The sequence below is a fragment of the Lagenorhynchus albirostris genome, chromosome 10 (genome assembly GCF_949774975.1).
Source record: "Lagenorhynchus albirostris chromosome 10, mLagAlb1.1, whole genome shotgun sequence".
NCBI classification, from domain to species: Eukaryota; Metazoa; Chordata; class Mammalia; order Artiodactyla; family Delphinidae; genus Lagenorhynchus; species Lagenorhynchus albirostris.
The window spans coordinates 36,329,290-36,351,656 of record NC_083104.1 but is presented as its reverse complement, the minus strand read 5'-3'; the positions used below and the strand labels follow the sequence as shown (position 1 = coordinate 36,351,656).

The following is a 22,367-nucleotide window of genomic DNA, read 5'->3' as shown; positions in this document are numbered from 1 at the left end:
GTGGGGGTGAGCTGGCGGGGCCTCCCGGCTGCTTTTAAAGCGCCCGCCCTCCCTGTCCTGCCTGCCCGCCCTGTGCCTGCCTCCTAGAGCTCATTCTCCACGCCGGCTGCCCCAGTTCTGTCCTGGACAGCGTGCCCGCCAGCCACCACCAGCCATGGCAGGGCCCCGGGACCACCTCCTGCTCTGCCTGCTGGTCCTCTGCCTGGCAGGCTTCAGCTTCATCGGGGGGCAGAAGGTGAGTGTGAGCCGGTCGTGGGGGGCATGACATCCAGGCCCTCCCAGCCAGTAGTAGGAGCAGGAAGGGAGCGCTCATGGATCAGGCACGGGGCTGTGGACACAGGGCAGCTGGTTCTTGTCTGACCTTCTCTGAGCTGGACAGAGGGCTGGGCTCTTGTGCCCACCTCCCCAGGCTGAGGTCTGTGTCTCGCTGCTTGGGGTGGCAGGGATGTGTCAGCCTGCCCCTCTGTGTCCGGCTAGCCAGCCGGGGGGTGTGGGCAGCTGTCCCAGGTCTCCCCAGCCTGAGGGTAGGGTATACAGAGCCGGGCCCATCCCCCTGCCCGGACTGAGGCCCGGTGTCTCTGTGGCCCTGGCTTGGGGATGGGAGATGTGATCACCCCCAACCCTCGCAGGGCTGACAAACTGAGAGGCTCACGTGGACCATGTGTAGGCGTGCTGGGTGTGTGTGCATGTGTGTGTGCCCAGAGGCAGAATGAGGTCTACTCACCCCCAGTCCCTCTGGGCAAACAGCAGCCAAAAATAATGCCCTCAAGCCTAAGAGCTGGTGTTCAAGTGCACAGCCCTGGGCACACCCAGCATCATCCCCTCAAGCCATCCCAGCCCCTGAGCAGTGGGCCCTGTTATTCTCCGCTTGAGGAAGCCAAAACCCAAGGATGATAGAGACAGGTTGGTCCAACTCCAGAGCCACGCTCCAGACCGCCATCTGCGGTTCCCCATCTGGCCATGAGGGAGGAGCCGATGGTCCCAGTGTGTGGCTGTCAGGTCCACATGCACAAGCCCCCTTTGGGATGCCTGTCTGCAGATCCACCCAAGCCCTATAGTAGGGACATTTTCCCAACTGGAGTTTCTGTGAGAGCCTCCCACCCTAGGCCTGGAGACAGTCACCTGGCTGGGGCCTGCCTCCAGGTGAAGGACCCTCTCCTGTGAGGCCAAGTTCTCTTGGGGCAGCTGCTACTGTCCCCAAATCACTAACAGGCAGACTGAGGTCCCGAGAGGAAAAGGACTTGCCCAGGATCCCACTGCCAGGCAGAGCCAGGACAGGGACCCAGGCCCTGTGCTACCCTGGGGCTTGCTCTCATCGGCCTTGTGGTCTGGTGAGGGGCCTCACCAGCTTCAGGGCCAAGTCAGGGTTGGGAACGGGCAGATCTGAGGTTGAAAAAGTGACAGTGATGGTGGAAGAGCCAAGGGTTTCAGGCTGTGCTGAGCCCTGCAGGTGGTTCCTGCTCCCTCCCTGCCTCGGTTTCCCCATGTGTACAATGCAAGGGAATTTCGAAGGCCACCTCCTTATGTTCTTGTGACAGGGGTCTATGAGGGGCCTCAGCCTGGGAGTTTTTCCTTGTCACAGACCACCTCTAAGTCTGCCTTCTGGGGCTGGGGCTCAGACCTCCTGGGCCAGGGAAGAGGGCCCTGGGGGTTCTTGTCAGGGACGCAGCGACGCTGGCCTCTCACTCACCCTCAGTCCCTCAGCACTACCGGCACCTTGTGTAGCACGAGATCCACTGTAAACATTAGGAAACCGAGGCTCTAAGGGGAAGGGATGACTTCTGGGTCACATAGCTAGTGAGGAGCAGAACTCAAACACAGGAAGATTCAGGCAGTAGAGGCAGAGAAGGCTTCCTGGAGGAGGGGGCTTAGCACCTGTCTATTCAAGTCTTTCACAAGTGCCTCCTCTGCTAGGTGTATGCTGGTGCAGGTGAAGCCTGTGGTCTCAAGCTGGGGTTTGAAGGGAGAGGAGCATTGATCTTGGGCAGGGGGAAGTAGTTTGGGAGGTCCCTTCCCATCTGAGGGAGTTTGGGTTCTGGGCCCTGGACCCCAGCTTGAGGGAACTTCTTCCACCTTCTCACAACAGGCTAACACCTCGTGTCTCCTCAACTTCCCCAGCAGTGTCTCTATGGGATGCAAACATTGCAAAATCAGTTCTGGATTAGGACAGGGAGGGGAGTAGCACCCGCCTGGCTCAGACGGGTCCCGAGGTGCCCTAGGGAAGAAGGGAATCTGATTCAGCACTCGGCTGGAATCCAGCCTCACTCCACCCAACGGGACCAGTGGCGAGATTGTCGGCTGGGGCTGATGCTCCTTCCACGCCACCAGGCAGAGGGGGCCTGCATGCCCACTTCCGGTGAGGTCCCAGAGAGAAGTGTGACTTGTCCGCTGGTTTATCCATCCATCACACAGTTACAGATGCAACAGCTCGTGAATGAGTGTCCACCCCACCACCAGCCACAAGGCTCCAGCTTCCTCCTGTGCTTGTGACTCACCCCCCACTTGACAGGACCTCCCCCTCTGCCCAAGAGTGAGGACAGTGCTCTCTCACTGCCCCTGAGCCCTTATCCAGGGCTGCTCTGAGAACTGGTCCCTGGGCCATTGCGCTGACGCTGGCAGCTGTGTCTGGCTGGCCAGGTGGCCCTCAGGGGAGCCCACCACCTGCAGAGCCTTTGCCCTGAGCCAGCAGCTGCCTGGCCCTGAAATTACCCAACTTCCTAGTCGCTCCCTGGCTCAGCAAAGACCGAGCCTCAGGCTGGGGAATGAGACCACAACATCCAGCCCCACAGCTTGGGCTGAGGCCGCCCGCAGCAACTTCCCTCTTTGCAGACCACAGAGGCAGGAGCGGAAAAGGCCAAATCACAGCAGCTGGGAGAGGCCCTGGGACCTTCATGTACACCAGAAAGTATTGAGGCACTATTTCTCCTTTTCTCTGGCTTTGAGAGCCACACATCTGTGATGTGTTCTAGGAAAGAGATGTTCTGGGTTTACTCCTTTTTGGAGCACATTGTGTTCAGCACTTTTTTTTTTCTTTTTTTTTTAACATCTTTATTGGGGTATAATTGCTTTACAATGGTGTGTTAGTTTCTGCTTTATAACAAAGTGAATCAGTTATACATTTCAGCACTCTTTAAGATAAGAACTTCTCAGCTTCTCCAGGCCATGCCCCAAGCCCCTGAAAGCTCTCCTCATCAAAATGCACTTTGCTGTGGTCTTTTCTCCCACTGACAACCAAGAGTTTAGCTTCCATTCCTCCAGGGCCAGTGCTGTAGGTTATTGGGACTTTGTTGCCATAATGGTAGCCCCACTGATGGTGGACTTGGGGGAGCTGTGACAGGCCAGCGAGTGGACTGCAGGCCTAGGGCTTTCTTGGCTCTCAGGTGACCATCTCTTCTCCTGCCCCCACCTCTGTTCTCCATGCAGCAGCCAGAGGGCCCATTTAAAACATAAACGAGTCCTGGGTCTGCTCCGGACTCCACCTCCCCTCACTGGCCTGGCCTGGCCTGGCCCCAGCCCCTCTCCAGCCTCCTCTCTGCCTGTCTCTGTGTGTCTCTGCCTCATCACACATGGCCGTTTGCTTCTTCCCCACTTCGTGACTTTTGCCTCTCCTGTCCCCTCTGCTAGGAGCAGTGACCCTGACCAATTTTCATGCATCCTTCAGGTCCCAACTCAATTGTCACCTCCCCAGGAAGCCACCTGGGCCTCCAGCCTGGGTCTTCTCAGTTCTCTCACTCCCAGCACTGCCCATCCAGTGATGGGCAGTGGACCCCTGGGTCCCGGCTGGCGTGTGGGGCTGTGGGCCAGGCCTGGACCAGGGCTCAGGGAATGTGACTGCTTGGCCCAAACTCAGACCCGCTCCCACACGCCTGCTCACACGGGCTGGCCTCGGGCATGGGGCTGGCTGCTGGGTCTCTGACCGCAGGGCACCAGAGAGGGCCCTGGGCTGGCCGAGGGGGTCATTTGGGAGTGAGGTGGGGACGTGCTCAGAGCAGAGTGACAACTGGAGGGCCAGCCCCATGGCGCATGGCTGAAGCTCTCATCCTGCCTGTGCCCAGGGGATGGAGGATGGCGTCAACCGTGTTCTCCTCCCCAACAGTGTCAGCCTGTCATTTAGTGTTTATGTTTAAATGAAAGGGGTGAATGAGCACTAGCTTGAGAGTCTAGGTTAAAGTTCCTGGGTGGCTACAGGCGAGGGCCACCCTCCTGGGGTTCAGTTTCCTCCTTTGAATCACCCAGCGTGGAACAAGAGGGCCAGATGCTCTGTGTCAGAAGGCAGAGACTCTGAGGCTTCTGGGTGTGCCTCCAGGCCCCCGGGCAGAGGTGTATGGCTGTGGACATAGAGACACACTGTGGCAGGGACAGCCTGTGACAGGCCGGTTTCCCCCAGACTCAGGGCCTTCCCTGTTCTCACTGCCTCCCCAATGAACAGATGGGAAACCAGGACCTGGAGAGGGGTGCTAGGCCTCGCTGCGATCAAGGTTCAGGGCTGTGTGCAGGGTTCAGGTCCCTCACTCCAAACCCTCCCCATGCCCAGGTACAGTCCAGACGCTGCGACATGAAGACCAGGTTTGTCACTCACATACCCTGCACTCCGTGCCCTGCCATCAAGAAGCGGGTGTGTCCCTCGGGCTGGCTTCGGGAGTTCCCGGAGAAGATCTCACAGGACTGCCGGTGCGGACCCCCACTCCACCCTTGCTTGCTTCCAGGGGTATCCTGTGGGATGGCAGGGGACCAGGAGGGCCTGGCAGGCCTGGGGATTGAGGGCAGGGACTCATTCATCCACATGTCTGTTGGCCCCTCCATTGGGACAGAGATAAGCAGGGAGGAAGGAGTAAGAATGCAGGGCAAGTGCTGTTTATTGAGCATCTACTATGGACCAGGCCCTGTGTTCAGCTCAGGGCCAGGCGGGAAGGGGTCGGGGGACCAAGAGTAACAGAACCCAGTGTGGGGAGGCTGGGCTGGAGGCTGCTGGGGGAGCCCCTCCCATCACCCTGCCCATCCTTGGTCCCCAGATACGAGGTCCAGCTGGGGGACTCTTTGTTGTCTGTGAGCGGCTGCAGCGTGGAGTGCTCGAAGGACGTGGTGCAGAAGGCCTGCTGCCCTGGCTACTGGGGGTCCCAGTGCTATGGTATGGGGGAGGGTCCCAGCCTTGCTCCTCATGCCTCAACCCACCTGCCTTCCCCTTCCACTGGCTCATTTAATGGACAGCTGGGCCTCTTGGCTCTGGCTGCCCCAGGGGAGGGACCAAGTCTGGGGCTGCCCAGAGCTGCTGGGGTCAGGTAAATTGAGAGTTCTTGGGGCAGAGCTGAGTTCTGTGTGGCGGGGGGGTCCACAGAGTGCCCTGGGGGTGCTGAGACCCCATGTAACAGCCACGGGACCTGCCTGGATGGCATAGACAGGAACGGGACCTGCGTGTGCCAGGTAAGGGCCTGGTGGGGCTGGGGTGGGGGCAGTGGAGGGGCTGCACTGACTTGGTGCCTCCCTCTGGCAGGAAAACTTCAGTGGCTCAGCCTGCCAGGAGTGTAGAGACCCCAACCGCTTCGGCCCTGACTGCCAGTCAGGTGAGTGCTGGCCAGGCAGGGAGCGGGGCCGATGTCCACTTGGGGGCCAGTGGGGACCTGGTCCCTACAGCCAGCCCCTACCAGACTCCCTCCCAGCTGCTCAGCCTCACACATCCCTTCTAGGAACATGAGCTTTGCTTTATCACACCTCTAGCCCCTGCCCATGCTGTTCTTGAAGGCCTCCTCCAGGAAGCCTTCCTTGAACCTCCTAGCTAGCACAGGTGCCTGCCCTGGGCTCCCACCACCCCTCTGGTCCTGCACCACAATTCTGTATTTTTGAGGTTGTGCCTGCTGGAGCTGAGTTCTGGAGATGCAGAGGGCAGGGACTCGACGTCCCTGTGTGTCCCTGGCTGAGGCTGGGGTCCCACCTGTCCGTGTGTATCCCTCCCAGTCTGCAGCTGTGTGCATGGCGTGTGCCGCCATGGGCCACTTGGGGATGGAAGCTGCCTGTGCTTTGCTGGATTCACTGGACCCCACTGTGACCAAGGTGAGCAGCTGCTGGGGTAGCCAGTCTTTAGTGGCCAGAGCAGGAAAGGCTGACTGGGTGAAGGATGGGGCCTGAGCCTCAGCAGGACCTCTGCCTGCAGCCTCTCTCAGGGGAGGGGGTGTCATCTGAAACCTTCACTGCCCAGAGGCCCAGAGAGGATGGGCCCTGGCCAGGGTCACACAGCAAATTTGACATAGCATCTTCACTCCTGTGTTCCTTCCCAACCTGGGACTTCGAGCTGCTGTGATAACTCTCCTTTCTCCACTCAGAGCTCCCGGTCTGCCAGGCCCTGAACTGTCCTCAGAACTCCCAGTGCTCTGCAGAGACCCCTACCTGCAGCTGCCTGCCTGGCCACACCCAGCAGGGCGGCGAATGCCTAGGTAAGTCTGGGATCTAGAGGCTAGGAGCCCCAGCTCAGGGTGAGCATCCTTTTAAACCAGCAAGTACGATCTGGCCTTTTACAGGGAGGCAGAACTCTCCCTGAGGGAGGGAAATAGGGCCTGTCCCCAAGGTCTAGATCAGCTTGTTCACCCCATCCCTGGGCCAGCCTGGATAGAGGCTGTGGAGGAGATGGGCCTCCTGGGTGCTCGTCTCACTTGGGCTCTTTCCACTGCCCCGGCAGCCCCTGACCCCTGCCAGCCGTCACCCTGCTCCCCAGTTGCCCAGTGCTCCGTGGGCCCCAGGGGGCAGGCACAGTGTCGCTGCCCTGAAAATTACCATGGGGACGGAACGGTGTGTCTGCCCCAGGACCCATGCACCACCAACAATGGCGGCTGCCCCAGCAACTCCACCTTATGTCTGTACAAGAGGCCAGGCCAGGTGAGCTGGGGCCCTGGGCTGGGCCTGCCCTGCGGTCCCCCAGCTCGCATGGGCTGTGGGACAATCGCGGGCCTCCTAGGAGCCTAAGCTGCCCCATTTGTTAAATGGGAAGAGCATGACAACCCGATTCTGGGCCGGTGGCTGTGAGGACCCAGCAGAGCTCTGTGGGTGTGGCAGATGCCACGGTTCTCACGGATGTGGTGTCGTCCTCCCTCCCCTCCGGGTGGGCCAGGCTTCCTGCTCATGTAAGCCAGGCCTGGTCAGCACCAACCGCAATGCCTCCGCGGGCTGCTTTGCCTACTGCTTCCCCTACTCCTGTGACCGGTCAGCCACCTGCCAGGTGACCCCTGATGGAAAGACCAGGTGAGCACAGGCGCCTTGGGATGGGCACCAGGGCCAGAGCAGAGAGGGTGGGCTTGGCAGGGGCAAGTTTGTGCCCGTGTGCACCTCAAGGGCTCTGTGGGGTTGGTGGGTGAGAGCCAGGAGGGGGACCTGGCCACGCCCCCGCCCTGACCAGTTCTACCCATGCCCCCAGCTGTGTGTGCAAGGACGGCGAGGTGGGAGATGGGCGTGCCTGCTACGGACACCTACTCCACGAGGTGCAGAAGGCCAGCCAGACGAGCATGACGTTACTGCGGCTGAGAGTCGCCTTTGCCATGCTGGGTGTGTGACCCCCGCCACTCGCCTGAGACCCCGCCCCTTGCACCCAGCATCCTTGGCAGACTCTCCAGAGATGCCTTATTTCTCTGCCCAAGAGCTGTGGAAGCAGAGAATGGACTGTGGTGGGGTGCATGATGGAGGTGGGAGCTCCCCCCCCAGATCCTGATGTCCCCATTTACCCTAGATCTAGACCCAACGCCGCCCCCACCCCCCAACCTCAACTCTCCAAAACCCAGGACTGATGGCTGAGGGCCTCCCAGACCCATTCTGATACACCCTCTCCTGCCCCCAGACCAGGGCTGCCGGGAGATCCTCAGCACATCGGGCCCGTTCACCGTGCTGGCACCGTCCGTATCCTCTAGGACCATGAACGTGAGCCCCTGCCTACTGAGGAGCGGGCCTCCTCCCTGGACCCTGCCCTAGGCTTCAGGGCCCTGAGAGTGTCCCCAGTGCACACTCTAGGGGTCTGAGGCCTGGGAGGCCTCCTGTCCCCTCCGTTGCTTGGGCAACGGTCCCTGAAGAGGACTGCCTGCCCTGCCCCGGGCCCACTCGGCACCCCTGTCCCCTTGTGCCCACAGGCATCCCTTGCCCAGCAGCTCTGCAGACAGCACATCATCGCAGGGCAGCACATGCTGGAGGAGTCAGGAACCCAGCCTACACGCAGGTGGTGGACACTGGCTGGACAGGAGATCACGGTCACTTTCGGCCGCTTCAGGGTAAGCAGGGACCTCAGCCCGGGGACCAGAGGAGTCATAGGTGGGAAACAGCCCGGGAAAAGGTGTGGAGGTGGGATAGAGCCTCAGGACAAGGAGTGGGTGTTTGGAGTCTGAGCCAGAGGTCTCATGTCTCAGCAGAAATACACCTACAAGTACAAAGACCAGCCCCAGCAGACATTCACCATCCACAAGGCCAACTACCCAGCAGCCAATGGCATCTTCCACGTGGTCACTGCCCTGCGGTGGCAGCCCCCACCAGAGCTCCCGGAGGACCCCAAGGTAAGCTAGTGCCTTCCCCTCCCACCGCCCTGTGCCCCTGCGTGGCCTCTGACCCGCACTGAGTTTGGAGAGGGGGGCGGGGCAGTTCTGGGCAGGGCTGGAGCAGAGCTCCTTCCCCTCTGGGGCCCTCATGCTCATCCCTTCCTACAGAGGACAATCGGCCAGATCCTTGCCTCCACTGAGGCCTTCACCCGGTTTGAAACCATCCTGGAGGTGAGTCTGGGCAAAAGGTCCTCGCCCATCTGATCTTTTGTCCCAGGACCCCTCACTACCCAGAATCTGCCCCACAGTGATCTGGGCTTCTGGAGTAGGACGGGCCTTTGCCCACACCCCGATCCTGGAACCTGCCCATCAGAATCCTGAGGCTCTGTGGTAGCATGAACCCATTGCCAATGTCACCCACTTACTTTTGGTGGGTATTCCCTGCAGACCAAGGGCAGCAGGGCCCAGGCAGGATTTAGAGGTAAGGGTTGGCCACAGAACCCCCTGAGACTCCTTCTCACTGCCACAGAACTGTGGGCTGCCCTCCTTCCTGGATGGCCCTGGGCCCTTCACAGTCTTTGCCCCCAGCAATGAGGCAGTGGATGGCTTGCGGGACGGCCGCCTGGTCTACCTCTTCACAGCGGTAAGCTTGTCGGGGAGAAGGGGCCAGGGATACAGGCTCAGAGCCTCTAGCATCCAAGCTCTCTCTTTCCTGCCAGGGTCTCTCCAAACTGCAGGAGCTGGTGAGGTACCATGTCTATAGCCACGGCCAGGTGAGAGGTCCTCTGGGAGAGTGGCTGGCTTACACCTGCCAGTGGGCTGTCAGAGGGTTTGTCTGCAGATTCCGGTCTTCCGGGGGGCCCCTTCTCCCCTCCCCGCCCATCTGGACTCTACAGGACAGAGGAGAGCCTGGGGACCAAGGTGGTAGCTGCGAGTCACCTGGGCAGGACTGGGTGTGGCCCCAAGGTGTGGCTAGTGCCTGGCCTAAGGCCACTCTCTTCTCCACCCCAGCTGACTGTTGAGAAGCTCATCTCCAAGGGCCGGGTCCTCACCATGGCAAATCAGGTCCTGGCTGTGAATATCTCGGAGGAGGTGAGCTCCATGAGTACCAGGGATGGACCGGTGGAGGGGCTGGTGATGACCAGCCAGGTGTCAAGCCTCTTTCGGACCCGGCTTCATGCTCCGAGCCCTGCGGTGGGCATGCCCTGGTGGAGGGTCATATGGGAGCAGGCACAGATCAAATCCCTCTCCTGGGGCCCAACAAGCTGGGAGGGCTCCAAAGAGGAGGAGGGTGAGCACATGGGCAGGGGGAGGGGCTCCACGTGACAGAAACCATGTGGGTCAGGGTGCAGAGGCTGGAGCGGTTCTGCCAGAGCAAGAGATGTTGCCAGGGAGCGGGTGAAGAGGTGGCTGGCAGGCTGGGCTTCTGACAGTGTGCTGAGTGCAGGGGCGGGGACTGGGCCAAGGATGCATGCTGGGCTCCGCCACAGGGGCGCATCCTGCTGGGACCTGAGGGGGTACCCCTACGGAGAGTGGACGTGCTGGCTGCCAACGGCGTCATCCACATGTTGGAAGGCATCCTGCTGCCCCCGACCATCCTGCCCATCCTGCCCAAGCTTTGCAACGAAGAGCAGCACAAGGTCGTGGCGGTAAGCGCACGGGACCCCAGCGCTGCTTGGGTCGGGGTCATCTTCCAAGGGAGAGGTACCGTTTTCTAGGTCTCCTCAAATGAGTGGATGGCTTTGGGGCTCGGGCGCTGGCCCCAGTTTTCACCTGGACGCCCCACACCCAGCCCTCAGCAGTCCTCCTGATGGTCCCTTTGCCGTCACTCACGCATCTACAGCCCTATTCCCAGCCTCCCTGCCCAAATCTGTGATGCTCTCACACTGAGCTCTGCCGCCGCGGGGCCTTTGCCCTTGCTCTTCCCTCTGCCTGGAACACCATCCTCTGGCCCTCCTGTGGTGACTCTTTCTCATACCTCAGGCCTTGGCTGAGTGCCTCTTTCTTAGGGTTTGCTAAATAAATAAACCATGACTAACCCTTCTCCCTTCCTCCCCCTACCCTGCCCAGGGCTCCTGTGTGGACTGCCAAGCCCTGAACACCAGCATGTGCCCCCCCAACAGCGTGAAGCTGGTGAGCATCCCTTGGCCCAGCTCTCAGGGCTGACTCCTGACTGCCCCGTGAGGTTTCTGCCCTGGGTCAGGGTGGGGAAGTGGGGCTGGGAGGCTCAGCTGGACCTGGAGGCTCAGCCCCACTGACAGGGGAGGTGCCGGGCCCAGGGGGCCAAGGTCCCTTGACCAGGGCTGCCTGGTGAAGGGGGCCGGCCCAAGACCCCTGCCTGCTGACCAGCCTGGCACGGCCCACCCAGGACATCTCCCCTGAGGAGTGTGTCTACATCCATGACCCTACTGGGCTGAACGTCCTGAAGAAGGGCTGCGCCCACTACTGCAATCAGACCATCCTGGTGAGCCTGGGCATGGGGCACTTGCTCCCTAGGGATCTGGGGCACTTGCTTCTCCTCTGGAGCCCCCAGGTTGGGGCTGGGTGGTCTGCCATCCTCAGAGGCTGTGCTGCATCCTAATGGTGGAAAAGGTGTCACAGAGGGGCCTCGCCCACCCCCTTGCTCTAGACATGGCACCAGGGAGCAGAAGCAACCTGGGCCAGGGGGTCGACGTGGCTCCTGATGGACCCTCAGATGTGTTCTCTCTTACAGAAACCTGGCTGCTGCAAAGGGTTTTTTGGGCCTGACTGTGTGCAGTGTCCTGGGGGCTTCTCCAACCCCTGCTATGGCAAAGGCAACGTGAGTCCCCTCCTGCCCTGGAGTGAGGGGTGGGGGAGATAGGGGCTCCTTTCTGAGTTGGCCGGTGACTGGCTGTATGTCTGAGCAAAGCCTGCCTCTCTCTGGTATTGGGTTCTTCACATCGAGGCAGTGGAAGTTGGACCAAATTATGTTTATTTTAATTAGAATCAATTACTTAGATTGTTACATCTATTTTCATAAGGGCTATTTGTCAGTAGTTTTTTGTGTGTGTTGTATTTTTGCCATTTTGTAATATCACGATTGCTTTAGCACCTGGCTGTGGAGGAGCACAGGAGTTATGTGTTTCTAGGTTAAGCAGAAGTCACCCATGAAGCTTCCAGGGCCAGGTGCCTTTTAGGGGCTAGTTCTTTGGCAGCATCAGTGAGTTGGAAGGTCTCTTCCAGCAGGAGGTCTTCTAGGGGGAGCAGGAGCTCACAGCCTGTGGAGAGAAGGGATGTTAGGGAAGAGAATGTGGATAATCCCCTCCCCGTGACTGCTCTTGCCTCCTGCCCACCCCCAGTGCAGTGATGGAGTCCAGGGCAGTGGGGCCTGCCTCTGCTTCCCAGACTACAAGGGCATCGCCTGCCACATCTGCTCCAACCCAAACAAGCATGGAGACCAGTGCCGGCAAGGTGGGTGATCCTGGCCTAGGCCACCTGCCAGGGAGAAAAAGGGTCTCTTGGAAGTGGGGCTGGGGACTCCCAAGAAGGGAAATAGAACCTCAGGAAGAAGGGTTCAGTCCAGAGGTTATGGAGAAGGTTTTGGAAACACAAGAGTAGATGTCTCTTTTACCCATGCCTGGAAGAGAGCCACAGTTTAACCTACAGCATGCAGGATTTAGGTCAGACATACAGAAGAACTTTCCGATGGTGGTGTTGGGAGCAGGGCAGCTAGAATAGGGTGACTGAAAGCAATGAATGCCCCCCTCTCATTTCTTCCTCCCTCCCGAGTCTGGGATGACCTGATTTTGACCCTGCAGTCAAATCTATTCCGGCTGCCCCATTCCCAGCATTGCCCAACTGCATCCTGGCTCCCAGCCAGCCCTGCCTCAGCCTCAGTTTCCCTGCTCCATCTCCTCCCTGCAGACTGCGGCTGTGTCCACGGTCTATGTGACAACCGTCCGGGCAGTGGGGGGGTGTGCCAGCGTGGCACATGTGCCCCGGGCTTCAGTGGCCGCTTCTGCAACGAGTCCACAGGGATCTGTGGGCCCACAGAACAGGCCCAGCAGTGCCACCCGCATGCCCGCTGCGTTAACCAGGGGGATGTTGCCAGGTGAGGACGTGCGCTTCCTCTCTGCTGCGTCTGTGACTGCACTTGTCAGTTTGCTCACAGCTTTCAGAGGCTTACTGGAGGCTCCTCATTCACCATCTCCCACCCCCAGGTGTCTCTGTCTCGATGGCTTTGAGGGTGACGGCTTCTCCTGCACACCCAGCAACCCCTGCTCTCGCCCAGACCGTGGTGGATGCTCGGAGAATGTGAGTCTGGCCCTTTCCTTGAAGTCCTGACCCACGGACTCGAGGTGGGACTCCCTTGCCCTCAGCCTGCCACCCTGCAGCCCTGAGTCATTTATCCGTGGCTCTCACAGGCTGAGTGTGTCCCTGGGGCCCCAGGCACCCACCACTGCACGTGCCACAAGGGCTGGAGTGGGGACGGTCGTGTCTGCGTGGCCATCGACGAGTGTGAGCTGGATGTACGAGGTGGCTGCCATGCTGACGCCCTCTGCAGCTATGTGGGACCCGGGCAGGTGAGGCTTGGCCGGCCTCAGGAGAGCAGGGTGGGGGTCTCCATCCTGGGGGACTCTTCCCCCTAGCCCATCTGACTCTAGCAGTGTCTAAGAACTCAAGCTCAGGGTCTCAAACCTCAGACACAAATGAGAATCTAGTTCTGAAATGTTGAGTTGTACAATCTGGAAGCAGTGGACGGGTGCTGGAAGCAATGCGAAGGTTGCAGTAGTTTTAAAGGAAGGCATGTTCGAGTGCCGGTCTAAGGCAGCATTTTTTCCACGTCAGAAGACCGTGGCTCCTGTGTCTCAGGGATGAGGACTCTCATAACTGAGAATCAATGAGTTCTCTGCTCTTACGGGCCACTGGGGCCATTGCCTTCTGATAGTTAGCTCATTCACCCACTCACTGGTTTCCCACATGTCACCAGGCACTTGTTACATGCTAGTTGCTGTTCTAGATTTAGGAATTCAGTATTGAGCAAAGCAAGAAGAGACAGCTGCCCAAAGAGAGTGACATCCCCAAATTTTTAGACTCATGGAAATCCAGCTCTTGGAATTTTGGAGTCTCAGACTCCAGTCACAGGATCTCAGAATCTGGAATCTTCCACGTGAAGCACGTCAGGCCTGGTGAGCCCGAGGACTGGCTGGCGTTGAAGAATCTAATATGCAAGTTGGGAGGCCAGGCCTGGCTGCTTCAGGGTCAGCCTCTGTGTGGCCCAGGCTTATGCAGGGATCCGTGGGGCTCCCTGACTCCTGCCCCATGATTGTCTGGACCACCAGCCGTGGGACCTCAGCAGTGACACTCAGATGGGCCTGAGAGCTGGAGCTGCGAACTCCATCAGGAGCTTTAAAGTTCAGAACTGAGGGTGGAATAAGCAGTTGCAGATGCCCCCATCGTGCAAAGAAGGGCAACTGAGATCCGGAGAGTCTTACTAGTCACTCACCTGAGGTGTGGACAAGCCCAAGGACACTGGCATTTAGCGGGAAGGATCAGAGCAGCCAAGCAGAGTGGCGGGGTTGGAGGGGGATCCGAGCGGCCATCCCTGGGGCTGGTCTTGGTGAAACCTGCCCACTCATCACACACTGCAGACATCAACAGCCTGGCTGGGCCCAGGCCTGAGAGCAAAGAGGCCCCGAGGCTCCTGGATGCCCCCCTGCCAATGCCATCACTTCCTCAGATTCTTCCTGAGAGCCAGTCTCCCCTCTGGGCCTCAACCTCTGCTTCTAGAACATGGACCTCCAAGGGTGGGGCTGGGAAAAGCTCCTCTGGGGTCTGAGCAGACCACCCCAGGGGAGTGCCCATCGGGAGCTGAGCTGAGCTGTGGAGGAGGAAAGGGTTTCATGCTTCTGGTGAGATGAGGCTCTCTGCTCCCCAACCTCTCCAGAGCCAGTGCACCTGCAAGCTGGGATTCGCGGGGGACGGCTACGTGTGCAGTCCCATTGACCCCTGCCGGGCAGGCAACGGTGGCTGCCATGATCTGGTGAGGGGGTGAGAGGGCTCCAGGCCCAGGGGAGGCTTCAGGGGTAGGCCTTGGCCGCAGCAGTGTCCCTGTCTCTGGTCAGGATTGGGATCTTTCTCAACCTGAAATCCAAACCCTGTCACCTGCTTGCCCACGGGACAGAGCTTTCACCCTCCTTATAAAGATCCCAGCCCCTGCCCTCACCACCCTTGTCCCGTGCTCCCAGCGCCACACCTTCGGCCTGGCTAGCTCCTCCTGCCCTCAGCTCAGGCCTCGCCTGGAGGTCCGGGGCCTCCCCGATGCTCCCACAGCCCTGGACTTCCCTGACCCATCTGCCAGGATGGGTTGGGGTAGCTCACGTCACATGCTCACTGGCTTGGAGAGCAGGGCCGGGCACACCAAAGGAGCAGCTTGAATACAAACTGGATAGAGGGAGAGACAGATGGTAGGGATGGGTAGCTGGACAGGAGGACAGCAGGAGGATGGGCCAGAGTGAGCGGAGAGATGGAGGGTGGGTGCTGTCCAGCTTGCCCTATGGGTGCTGAGTGGAGGCCATGTCTCTCTGCCCTCCAACCCCAGGCCACCTGCCGGGCAGTGGGAGGCGGTCAGCGGGTCTGCACATGCCCCCCTGGCTACGGGGGTGATGGCTTCAGCTGCTACGGAGACATCTTCCAGGTGAGTGGTTTCCTGTGCTTGGGGAGGAGTCCTCTTGTGTAATCCGGGGGTGGGGCCGCACTCAGGGTCATGGAGGGAGGGGGCTCAAGTCTATCCCTAGACTGGTGACTTCAGCTATTTCCCTCCCCTCAGGAGCTGGAGGCAAATGCCCACTTCTCCATCTTCTACCAGTGGATCAAGGTAGGATCGGATGGAATGCTGGGCTTGGGGACTCAGATCCAGGAGGCCACATAACAGCTCTAAGAGCTGGAGGTGGGGGGCAGGCCTGGAGGCTGGGGGAAGTGATCTCAGGTGGTGGCTGCCTGCATCACTCCTCCTGTCCCCCCCCACACCATGTGCACAGGGGGCCGGCATCACTTTTCCTGCTGACAGCCGAGTCACAGCCCTGGTGCCCTCGGAGTCTGCCATCCGTAGGCTGAGCCCTGAGGACCAGGCCTTCTGGCTGCAGCCGAGGATGCTACCGCAACTGGTCAGGTGGGCTGCCACGGCTGGGCTCCGGGAGGGGGCTTTTGGGTGAGACCCAGCCCCTCCCCAGAGGTCCTCAACCTGGCATGTGTCCACACTTCGGGGTGGAGCCCAGTTCCAGGGATCTCTGTAGGTTACACTAACCCGGTTCCATGGCCCCCCTGAACTGTGCCCTCTCAGGGCCCATTTTCTCCGGGGCGCCCTGTCTGAGGAGGAGCTGGCCCGGCTGGATGGGCAGAGTATAGCCACCCTGAGCCCCACCACACGCTGGGAGATTCACAACATCAGTGGGGTACGTGGTGAACTTTGGGCAGAAGAGGGGACCATACAGGGAAGGGGGGCCTCGAGTGGCTATAGGCTTCCCAGCCCAGGGTCCCCGGCGATGCGATTGGGTCCCCTTGCCCGGCCCAGGGCTGAGCTCAGAGGATGTGCTCAGAACACATTTGCTGCTGGGTGGTGTCTTTGGGCCAGAGTGACTGCCCTGCCAGGGCTTGTCTGTTCATCTTTGTCTGCATGTGCACACCTGGCCCCCTCATGTATGGGCCCTAGTGAGGGTCTGTGTGCCCATCTGGTAAGTCCTGAGTCTGAGGGTGTCCAGGCCAGGTTGGGTGCCTTGTGCCCAGCAGCCTCTCTGTTGGTGCTACACGCACTCTTAAGTGTCTACCTGTGTCTCCCTGAGCTCTGCCTGCTGCCTTCCAGAGAGTCTGGGTGCAGAATGCCAGCGTGGACGTGGCTGACCTCCTTGCCACCAATGGTGTCCTACATGTCCTCAGTCAGGTATGGCTGGAGGGGTGTGTGTGCAGGGAACCTTCTAGTCATGCCAAGAGGCAAGAATGTACTGACCAGCTCCCGTGCTCCATGCCAGGTCTTACTGCCTCCAAGAGGGGATGTGCTGGGGGGGCAGGGGTTGCTGCAGCAGCTGGACTCAGTGCCTGCCTTCCGCCTCTTCCAGGAGCTGCTGCAGGTAAGGGCGGCAGGAGTGGGGAGTCCTGGATGGGGGCACCCTCCCCCAGGGTCAGGATTGAGGGCAAGAAGGCCCACCCCTGATGCCTGCACCCGCCCCTAGCGCCACAGGCTGGTACCCCAGATTGAGGCTGCCACCGCCTACACCATCTTCGTGCCAACCAACCACTCTCTGGAGGCCCAGGCCAACAGCAGCGGCCTGGTGAGATCACCGGGACAGGGGCCACTGAGGGGGGTGGGTGAGCCTCCCATCCCACGACAAGGACACAGCGGGCGGGACGCACCGTCCCGGGCACTCTGGAGTCCTGGAGCCCCTGAGCCTCTCCTTCCCCCTCCAGGACTTGGACGTAGTGCGACACCATGTGATCCTGGGGGAGGCGCTTTCCACAGAGGCCCTGCGCAGGGGCGGACACCGCAACTCCCTACTGGGCCCCACGCACTGGCTTGTCTTCTACAACCATAGCGGCCAGGTTGGTGGTGGGGTGGGGGAGCACAGGAGGCCCTGCCCCGGGCACCCTGCTCTTGAACACCCCTTTTCTTTGGAGTTCCCCCACCTGGGCACCTCAGCCTCTGGTCCAGAGACTTCCCATCCTGGGAGACCCCCAGTCCACAGAGATACCCCAGCCCTGGAGCGCTTCTGTGGCCTGCAGCCCCTGAGGGGAGGGTGGGGATGGGGTGGGGGGTGTTCAGCCTCCTGCCCTAACCCCCAGCCCGAAGTGAACCATGTGCCGCTGGAAGGCCCTGTGCTGGAGGCCCCTGGCCGCTCACTGTTTGGCCTGTCCGGGGTCCTGACGGTGGGCTCAAGCCGCTGCCTGCACAGCCACGCAGAGGCCCTGCGGGTAAGAGGCTGGGGCCTGGGGAGCGCAGAGGGGTGGTCAAGAGCCAGAGGCTCTGGCTGGCCTGGCCGGCGGGAGGGACACTTGGTCAGGGGTGGGAGAGCTGTTAGCCCGAGCCCCCGCCTCGGGACTGCCTGACACTCTGCTCTCCTTCCCTTCAGGAGAAATGTGTAAATTGCACCCGGAAATTCCGCTGCACTCAAGGCTACCAGCTGGAGGTGAGGCAGGGCCCAGCACATTCCGTCCCTGCTTCACCTGCTCTCACTGTGCCCAGGGTGTCCGAGCTCCCCGGGCCCAGCTCTGCTCACCCAGGCGTGGGAACCTGGAGCAGCGTGGGCCGCTTGGCTCTCCTGCCAGAGGCCAGGAGGCCTGGGTCCAGGTCTGCCCAGAGGAGGCCTCACTCAGACTGGCAACCTGAGGCCAGTGACCCTCGGGCTGCCAGTCCTGCCTACCTTCTCCTCCTCAGGTCTATCTGTCGTGGTCCTTCCTTGACCCTTTTGCTATCCTGCTTACCTGTCTCACCCACTGACACCTGTAATCTGTCTGTCTCCCCATTCACTGCCTTGCCCCTACCTAAGCCACTGCCTGAGTCCTCCTGCCTGTCCCTATTTCCAGGACACCCCCAAGAAGAGCTGTGTCTACCGGTCTGGCTACTCCTTCTCCCGGGGCTGTTCTTACACGTGTGCCAAGAAGATCCAGGTTTGCCCTGAAGCAACCCCCAGCCCCAAGCCTTTGACCAGAGAGGAGGAGGTGGGAGTGGGGGCCTGGGGCAGGAGCTGGGATTAGGCTTCAAAGGCAGAGGCAGGGCTAGGACTATGACGAAGCCAGGGAAGCAAAGGCCTGGCGGAAGGGGGAGAGAGGTCTGAGGTCAGAGGGGCCAGTGTTTGTCTCTGTAGCTGTGCCTCCAGGGAGTGGGGATGGGGAGAGAGAGAAAGAGGCTCAGCCTAGAACTGACACCAGCAACCAAGCCCTGGGGGCAGCAATGGGGCGAGCTCTGCCCCTCTCCGTGGAGTCCGTTTCCTCACCCCTGCCATGGAGAGGCTTGTAGAAGGCAGTCTCCATTTCTCTGGGTCTGACTTGCTTTGTTCTGTGGCTCTGTGGCCCCAAGATGCCCTTCCCCCGACCCCCGCCTTTTCCCTGCCCCCTGACGTCTGTCCTGGCCTGTGCCGGGCCTTTCCTTGTGCCCCCTCCCACAGGTGCCTGACTGCTGCCCTGGCTTCTTCGGCACACTGTGTGAGCCGTGCCCGGGGGGTCTGGGTGGTGTGTGCTCGGGCCACGGGCAGTGTCAGGACAGGCTCCTGGGCAGTGGGGAGTGCCGCTGCCACGAGGGCTTCCACGGAACGGCCTGTGAGATGTGTGAGCTGGGCCGCTACGGGCCCAACTGCACTGGAGGTGAGGCCCCGGGGGCGGGCAGGAATGGTGGGAAAGGCGGCCAAGGACAGCGGTCATGGAGACGCCGCAGCAGGGACAGAACAGGCACTGGGTAACCTCTGTCCTGCCTCGTTCCGCTCCCAGTGTGTGACTGTGCCCACGGGCTGTGCCAGGAGGGGCTCCGAGGGGACGGAAGCTGTGTCTGTAACGTGGGTTGGCAGGGCCTCCGCTGTGACCAGAGTGAGGAGTGGCCCCAAGGGGGAGAGGCGGGTGACTCCTGGGGAGGCGGTTCCTGGGTCAGCATGATCAGAACCATCCTCCTACCCCCCAGAAATCACTGGCCCTCAGTGCCCACAGAAGTGTGACCCCAATGCCAAGTGAGTGAGCTCAGCCTGGGGCAGGTGGGCAAGTGGGGGGGTGGTGGCTAGGGTCAGGGCAGGGGCTGGGCAGACATAGACTAAGCTGTTGCCATCCCTCCCAGCTGCGTCCAGGACTTGGCTGCAGCCCCTGCCTGTGTCTGTGCCGCGGGGTACTCGGGCAACGGCGTCTACTGTGCAGGTCCAGGCACACCAATGCCCCGAGGCCCCTGAAATTTGGGGGTGGATTTCCCCACAGAGCCCTTTCCATGCCCTTTAGGTCCAGTCTCTATCCCTGTCACCTCTTGGGTCTTACCCCTCCCTCCGACCTTTTCCTTTCTCTCATGCCCTCCTCCCCTGTCCCCACTCTGTCCCATGCCCACTGCTCACAACTCTGGGATCATCTACCCCTAGTGGTGGACCCTTGTGCCCATGACCATGGGGGCTGCTCCCCCCACGCCAACTGCACCAATGTGGCACCTGGTCAGCGGACATGCACCTGCCTGGATGGCTACACGGGTGATGGGGAGCTGTGCCAGGGTGAGGCTGGGGTCTGCCCCCAGGGGTGTGGTTTCAGTGGCATGAGTGAGACTAGGAAGGGCTGAGGGGCACACACAGGTGTGAGCCCGAGGGTGCTGAGAGAGTAGGGGATGAGCACCTCAACAGACAGATGAATGGAGGGGCTGCCTAGGGCCAGCCCTCATCCCAATGTCTTTTCCCCCAGAAGTTAACGGCTGTCTCATCCACCACGGGGGCTGCCACATGCACGCCGAATGTATCCCCACCGGCCCCCAGCAGGTCAGCACAGCAGAGCTGGACACTGGGGCTGTGCCATTCCCTCATAGGGTGTGGCCCTCCTCAGACCAGGCCCAGGGACGGGTGCTCCTTCTGTCCAGGGCGCTGGCCCACTCTAGGGTACCAGCAGCCCCACTGATTAGGATTTGGGACAGGTCTCCTGCAGCTGCCGCGAGGGTTACAGTGGGGACGGCATCCGGACTTGTGTGCTCCTGGACCCCTGCTCCCAGGTCAGGCCCCCAAGTCGCACCCAGTTCCACAGGGGGAGGGGACTGGGGTGGGAACCAGCCTTCCTCACCCCCAGCAGGGTCCTGAGTTCTTCTGAAGGGCGAGCCACCTGCGCTCTGACTGAGGGGTCAAGGTCAAGTCTGACTGATTAGTAGGAAACAGGGCCTTGGGTGTTGGGGAGGGAACTTCATGGCCCCTTCCCCACAGCTGGTTGGGGCAGCAGTCCTGGGAGTCACTGATGCCTCTTTCCTGTCCCTGCCTCAGAACAATGGAGGCTGCAGCCCCTATGCTGTGTGCAAAAGCACAGGGGATGGCCAGAGGATGTGTACCTGCGATGCAGTCCACACTGTGGGTGATGGCTTCACCTGCCGTGCCCGAGTCGGCCTGGTAATGATGCCCAAGTAGGACCCCTGACCGAGCCTTGGCAATGCCGCCCATGGGCCTGACCCGTGATATTGGTTAAGACCCCAAATTTGATCCTGATCCTGGCCCTGACCAGGACTTGAGCCTGACCCCTGACTCCACCTAGGCATGACCCAGTTATGATCCATGAAACCAATCCTGATCCCCGCACAGACCACCCTGGCTTTCCTTTCCTCATCTCTATCTTGGCCAGACCTTGGGCTCTAGGTGCTGGGACAGGCACCAGCCCTGAATGGAGGCCAACCACAATCTGAGCTGATCCTTGTCTCCCCTGATCCAGGAGCTCCTTCGGGACAAGCATGCCTCATTCTTCAGCCTCCATCTCCTGGTGAGTAACCAGCTGGCCTGCACATCCTTGGTCCAGCCTGGGCCTCTCTGACCTGCAAATCCCACCTGTCTCTGGGCCATGATATTCTCATTTGGTCAGAGGGCTGGCTGGTTTGGTTTCTGAGTCTGTGTCTCTCCCAGAAAATCAGTGGAAACCTCGAGTTGGTCCCAGGTCGCCCTTCTTCCACTGTTTCCACCCTTCTTCCGCCCTTCTTAAGCTGTTTCCCTCTCCCCCCAGGAATACAAGGAGCTCAAGGGGGATGGGCCTTTCACAATCTTTGTGCCGCATGCAGATCTAATGACCAACCTGTCGCAGGTAACTCAGCCCCTGGAGCAAGGCTGGGTATTCTGGGGGGTGGGCGCTGCCTGGGCAGAGGTGGAAGTCAGGGCACCCTTGTGCCCTCATGACTCCCACTCCAGGATGAGCTGGCCCGGATTCGTGCCAATCGCCAGCTTGTGTTCCGCTATCACGTGGCTGGTTGCCGGCAGCTGCGAAGCCAGGAGCTGCTAGAGGAGGGCTATGCCACCACACTCTCCGGGCACCCGCTGCGCTTCAGTGAGAGGGAGGTGAGCCCAGGTCCTGGTCCCCGACATGGACTGTCCACAGACCAAGGACTCAGCTGCTCTCAAGCCCCGCATCTATGCCCTGTCCCCATGCTTTTAAGACCGTCTCACCTTCCCAGGGCCAGGGCGGCTTTAATGAGAGGGAGATGAGTCTGTCCCCGGACCCCACCCACTACCAGGGGCCAGTCCTGGGCTCAGGACTTCTGAGCTTGGCCCTGTGTCTGCACGGCTCCCACCAGCCAAGTCCAGTGGTTGTTTCCCTGGGTGGCTGTTTCCCTGGGCTGGAGGCAAGACCCACCCTCAGCCTTGAGCCCGCCCACTTCCTGCCCCAAGACTCACCCAACCCAGGCTCTGCTCCCACCTCAGGCCCCACCCACAGCTCCCTGAGCACCCCACTAATTGGCTTTATTCAATCCCGGCCCCACCCCCAGGGCAACATATACATCAATGACTTCGCGCGCCTGGTGAGCAGCGACCACGAGGCTGTGAACGGTGTCTTGCATTTCATCGACCGTGTCCTGCTGCCACCTGAAGCGCTGCACTGGGAGCCTGACGCTGCCCCGATTCCGCAGGTATGACCTGGGTGCGGGCGGGGAGCTGGAAGGCAGGCGCCCAGGGGCCTGGGATCCTCCCTCCCCTCCTGACCTCACTGTTCACTGAGCGCCTGTCCCCAGAGAAACTTCACTGCCGCTGCGGAGAGCTTCGGTTACAAGATCTTCAGTGGCCTTGTGACGGTACTGCTCCTGTGTGTGACCCTTTCAGTGTGTGTATGTGTGCACGTTTAAGTGTGTATATGCGGGCGACTGTCAACGTGTGTGCTCACCTTTCTGTACACAGGGACATATTTGTGGGCATGAGCGTCCCAGTGAGCACAAGA

At 60.6% G+C, this 22,367-nt stretch overlaps 1 protein-coding gene across 3 annotated transcripts in view; it reads left to right on the top strand.

The window, feature by feature from the left end:
- Window positions 1-63: 63 nt before the first annotated feature.
- The window catches only part of STAB1 (stabilin 1), a 27,014-nt gene continuing 4,710 nt past the window's right edge, over window positions 64-22,367 (top strand). For 2 of the 3 annotated variants that reach the window (XM_060161647.1, XM_060161646.1), the window contains exons 1-50: window positions 75-235; window positions 4,535-4,671; window positions 5,013-5,128; window positions 5,336-5,421; window positions 5,492-5,561; window positions 5,953-6,048; window positions 6,318-6,428; window positions 6,671-6,867; window positions 7,100-7,230; window positions 7,403-7,530; window positions 7,820-7,899; window positions 8,106-8,243; window positions 8,382-8,522; window positions 8,673-8,735; window positions 9,034-9,147; window positions 9,224-9,277; window positions 9,516-9,596; window positions 9,995-10,153; window positions 10,575-10,637; window positions 10,873-10,968; window positions 11,218-11,304; window positions 11,825-11,936; window positions 12,390-12,576; window positions 12,686-12,779; window positions 12,890-13,048; window positions 14,413-14,508; window positions 15,067-15,162; window positions 15,295-15,342; window positions 15,506-15,636; window positions 15,808-15,919; window positions 16,327-16,404; window positions 16,493-16,591; window positions 16,694-16,792; window positions 16,929-17,060; window positions 17,301-17,429; window positions 17,588-17,644; window positions 18,042-18,125; window positions 18,623-18,818; window positions 18,942-19,037; window positions 19,129-19,174; window positions 19,279-19,355; window positions 19,568-19,693; window positions 19,878-19,951; window positions 20,104-20,178; window positions 20,441-20,563; window positions 20,880-20,927; window positions 21,165-21,242; window positions 21,347-21,493; window positions 21,922-22,062; window positions 22,165-22,224. In XM_060161647.1, the coding sequence (XP_060017630.1) occupies window positions 155-235; window positions 4,535-4,671; window positions 5,013-5,128; window positions 5,336-5,421; window positions 5,492-5,561; window positions 5,953-6,048; window positions 6,318-6,428; window positions 6,671-6,867; window positions 7,100-7,230; window positions 7,403-7,530; window positions 7,820-7,899; window positions 8,106-8,243; window positions 8,382-8,522; window positions 8,673-8,735; window positions 9,034-9,147; window positions 9,224-9,277; window positions 9,516-9,596; window positions 9,995-10,153; window positions 10,575-10,637; window positions 10,873-10,968; window positions 11,218-11,304; window positions 11,825-11,936; window positions 12,390-12,576; window positions 12,686-12,779; window positions 12,890-13,048; window positions 14,413-14,508; window positions 15,067-15,162; window positions 15,295-15,342; window positions 15,506-15,636; window positions 15,808-15,919; window positions 16,327-16,404; window positions 16,493-16,591; window positions 16,694-16,792; window positions 16,929-17,060; window positions 17,301-17,429; window positions 17,588-17,644; window positions 18,042-18,125; window positions 18,623-18,818; window positions 18,942-19,037; window positions 19,129-19,174; window positions 19,279-19,355; window positions 19,568-19,693; window positions 19,878-19,951; window positions 20,104-20,178; window positions 20,441-20,563; window positions 20,880-20,927; window positions 21,165-21,242; window positions 21,347-21,493; window positions 21,922-22,062; window positions 22,165-22,224 (5,229 nt within the window). In that variant the 5' untranslated portion in view covers window positions 75-154. Of the gene's footprint in view, window positions 236-4,534; window positions 4,672-5,012; window positions 5,129-5,335; window positions 5,422-5,491; window positions 5,562-5,952; window positions 6,049-6,317; window positions 6,429-6,670; window positions 6,868-7,099; window positions 7,231-7,402; window positions 7,531-7,819; window positions 7,900-8,105; window positions 8,244-8,381; window positions 8,523-8,672; window positions 8,736-9,033; window positions 9,148-9,223; window positions 9,278-9,515; window positions 9,597-9,994; window positions 10,154-10,574; window positions 10,638-10,872; window positions 10,969-11,217; window positions 11,305-11,824; window positions 11,937-12,389; window positions 12,577-12,685; window positions 12,780-12,889; window positions 13,049-14,412; window positions 14,509-15,066; window positions 15,163-15,294; window positions 15,343-15,505; window positions 15,637-15,807; window positions 15,920-16,326; window positions 16,405-16,492; window positions 16,592-16,693; window positions 16,793-16,928; window positions 17,061-17,300; window positions 17,430-17,587; window positions 17,645-18,041; window positions 18,126-18,622; window positions 18,819-18,941; window positions 19,038-19,128; window positions 19,175-19,278; window positions 19,356-19,567; window positions 19,694-19,877; window positions 19,952-20,103; window positions 20,179-20,440; window positions 20,564-20,879; window positions 20,928-21,164; window positions 21,243-21,346; window positions 21,494-21,921; window positions 22,063-22,164; window positions 22,225-22,367 lie in introns of all 3 variants that reach the window. The other variant, XR_009542770.1, reaches the window with a different exon arrangement.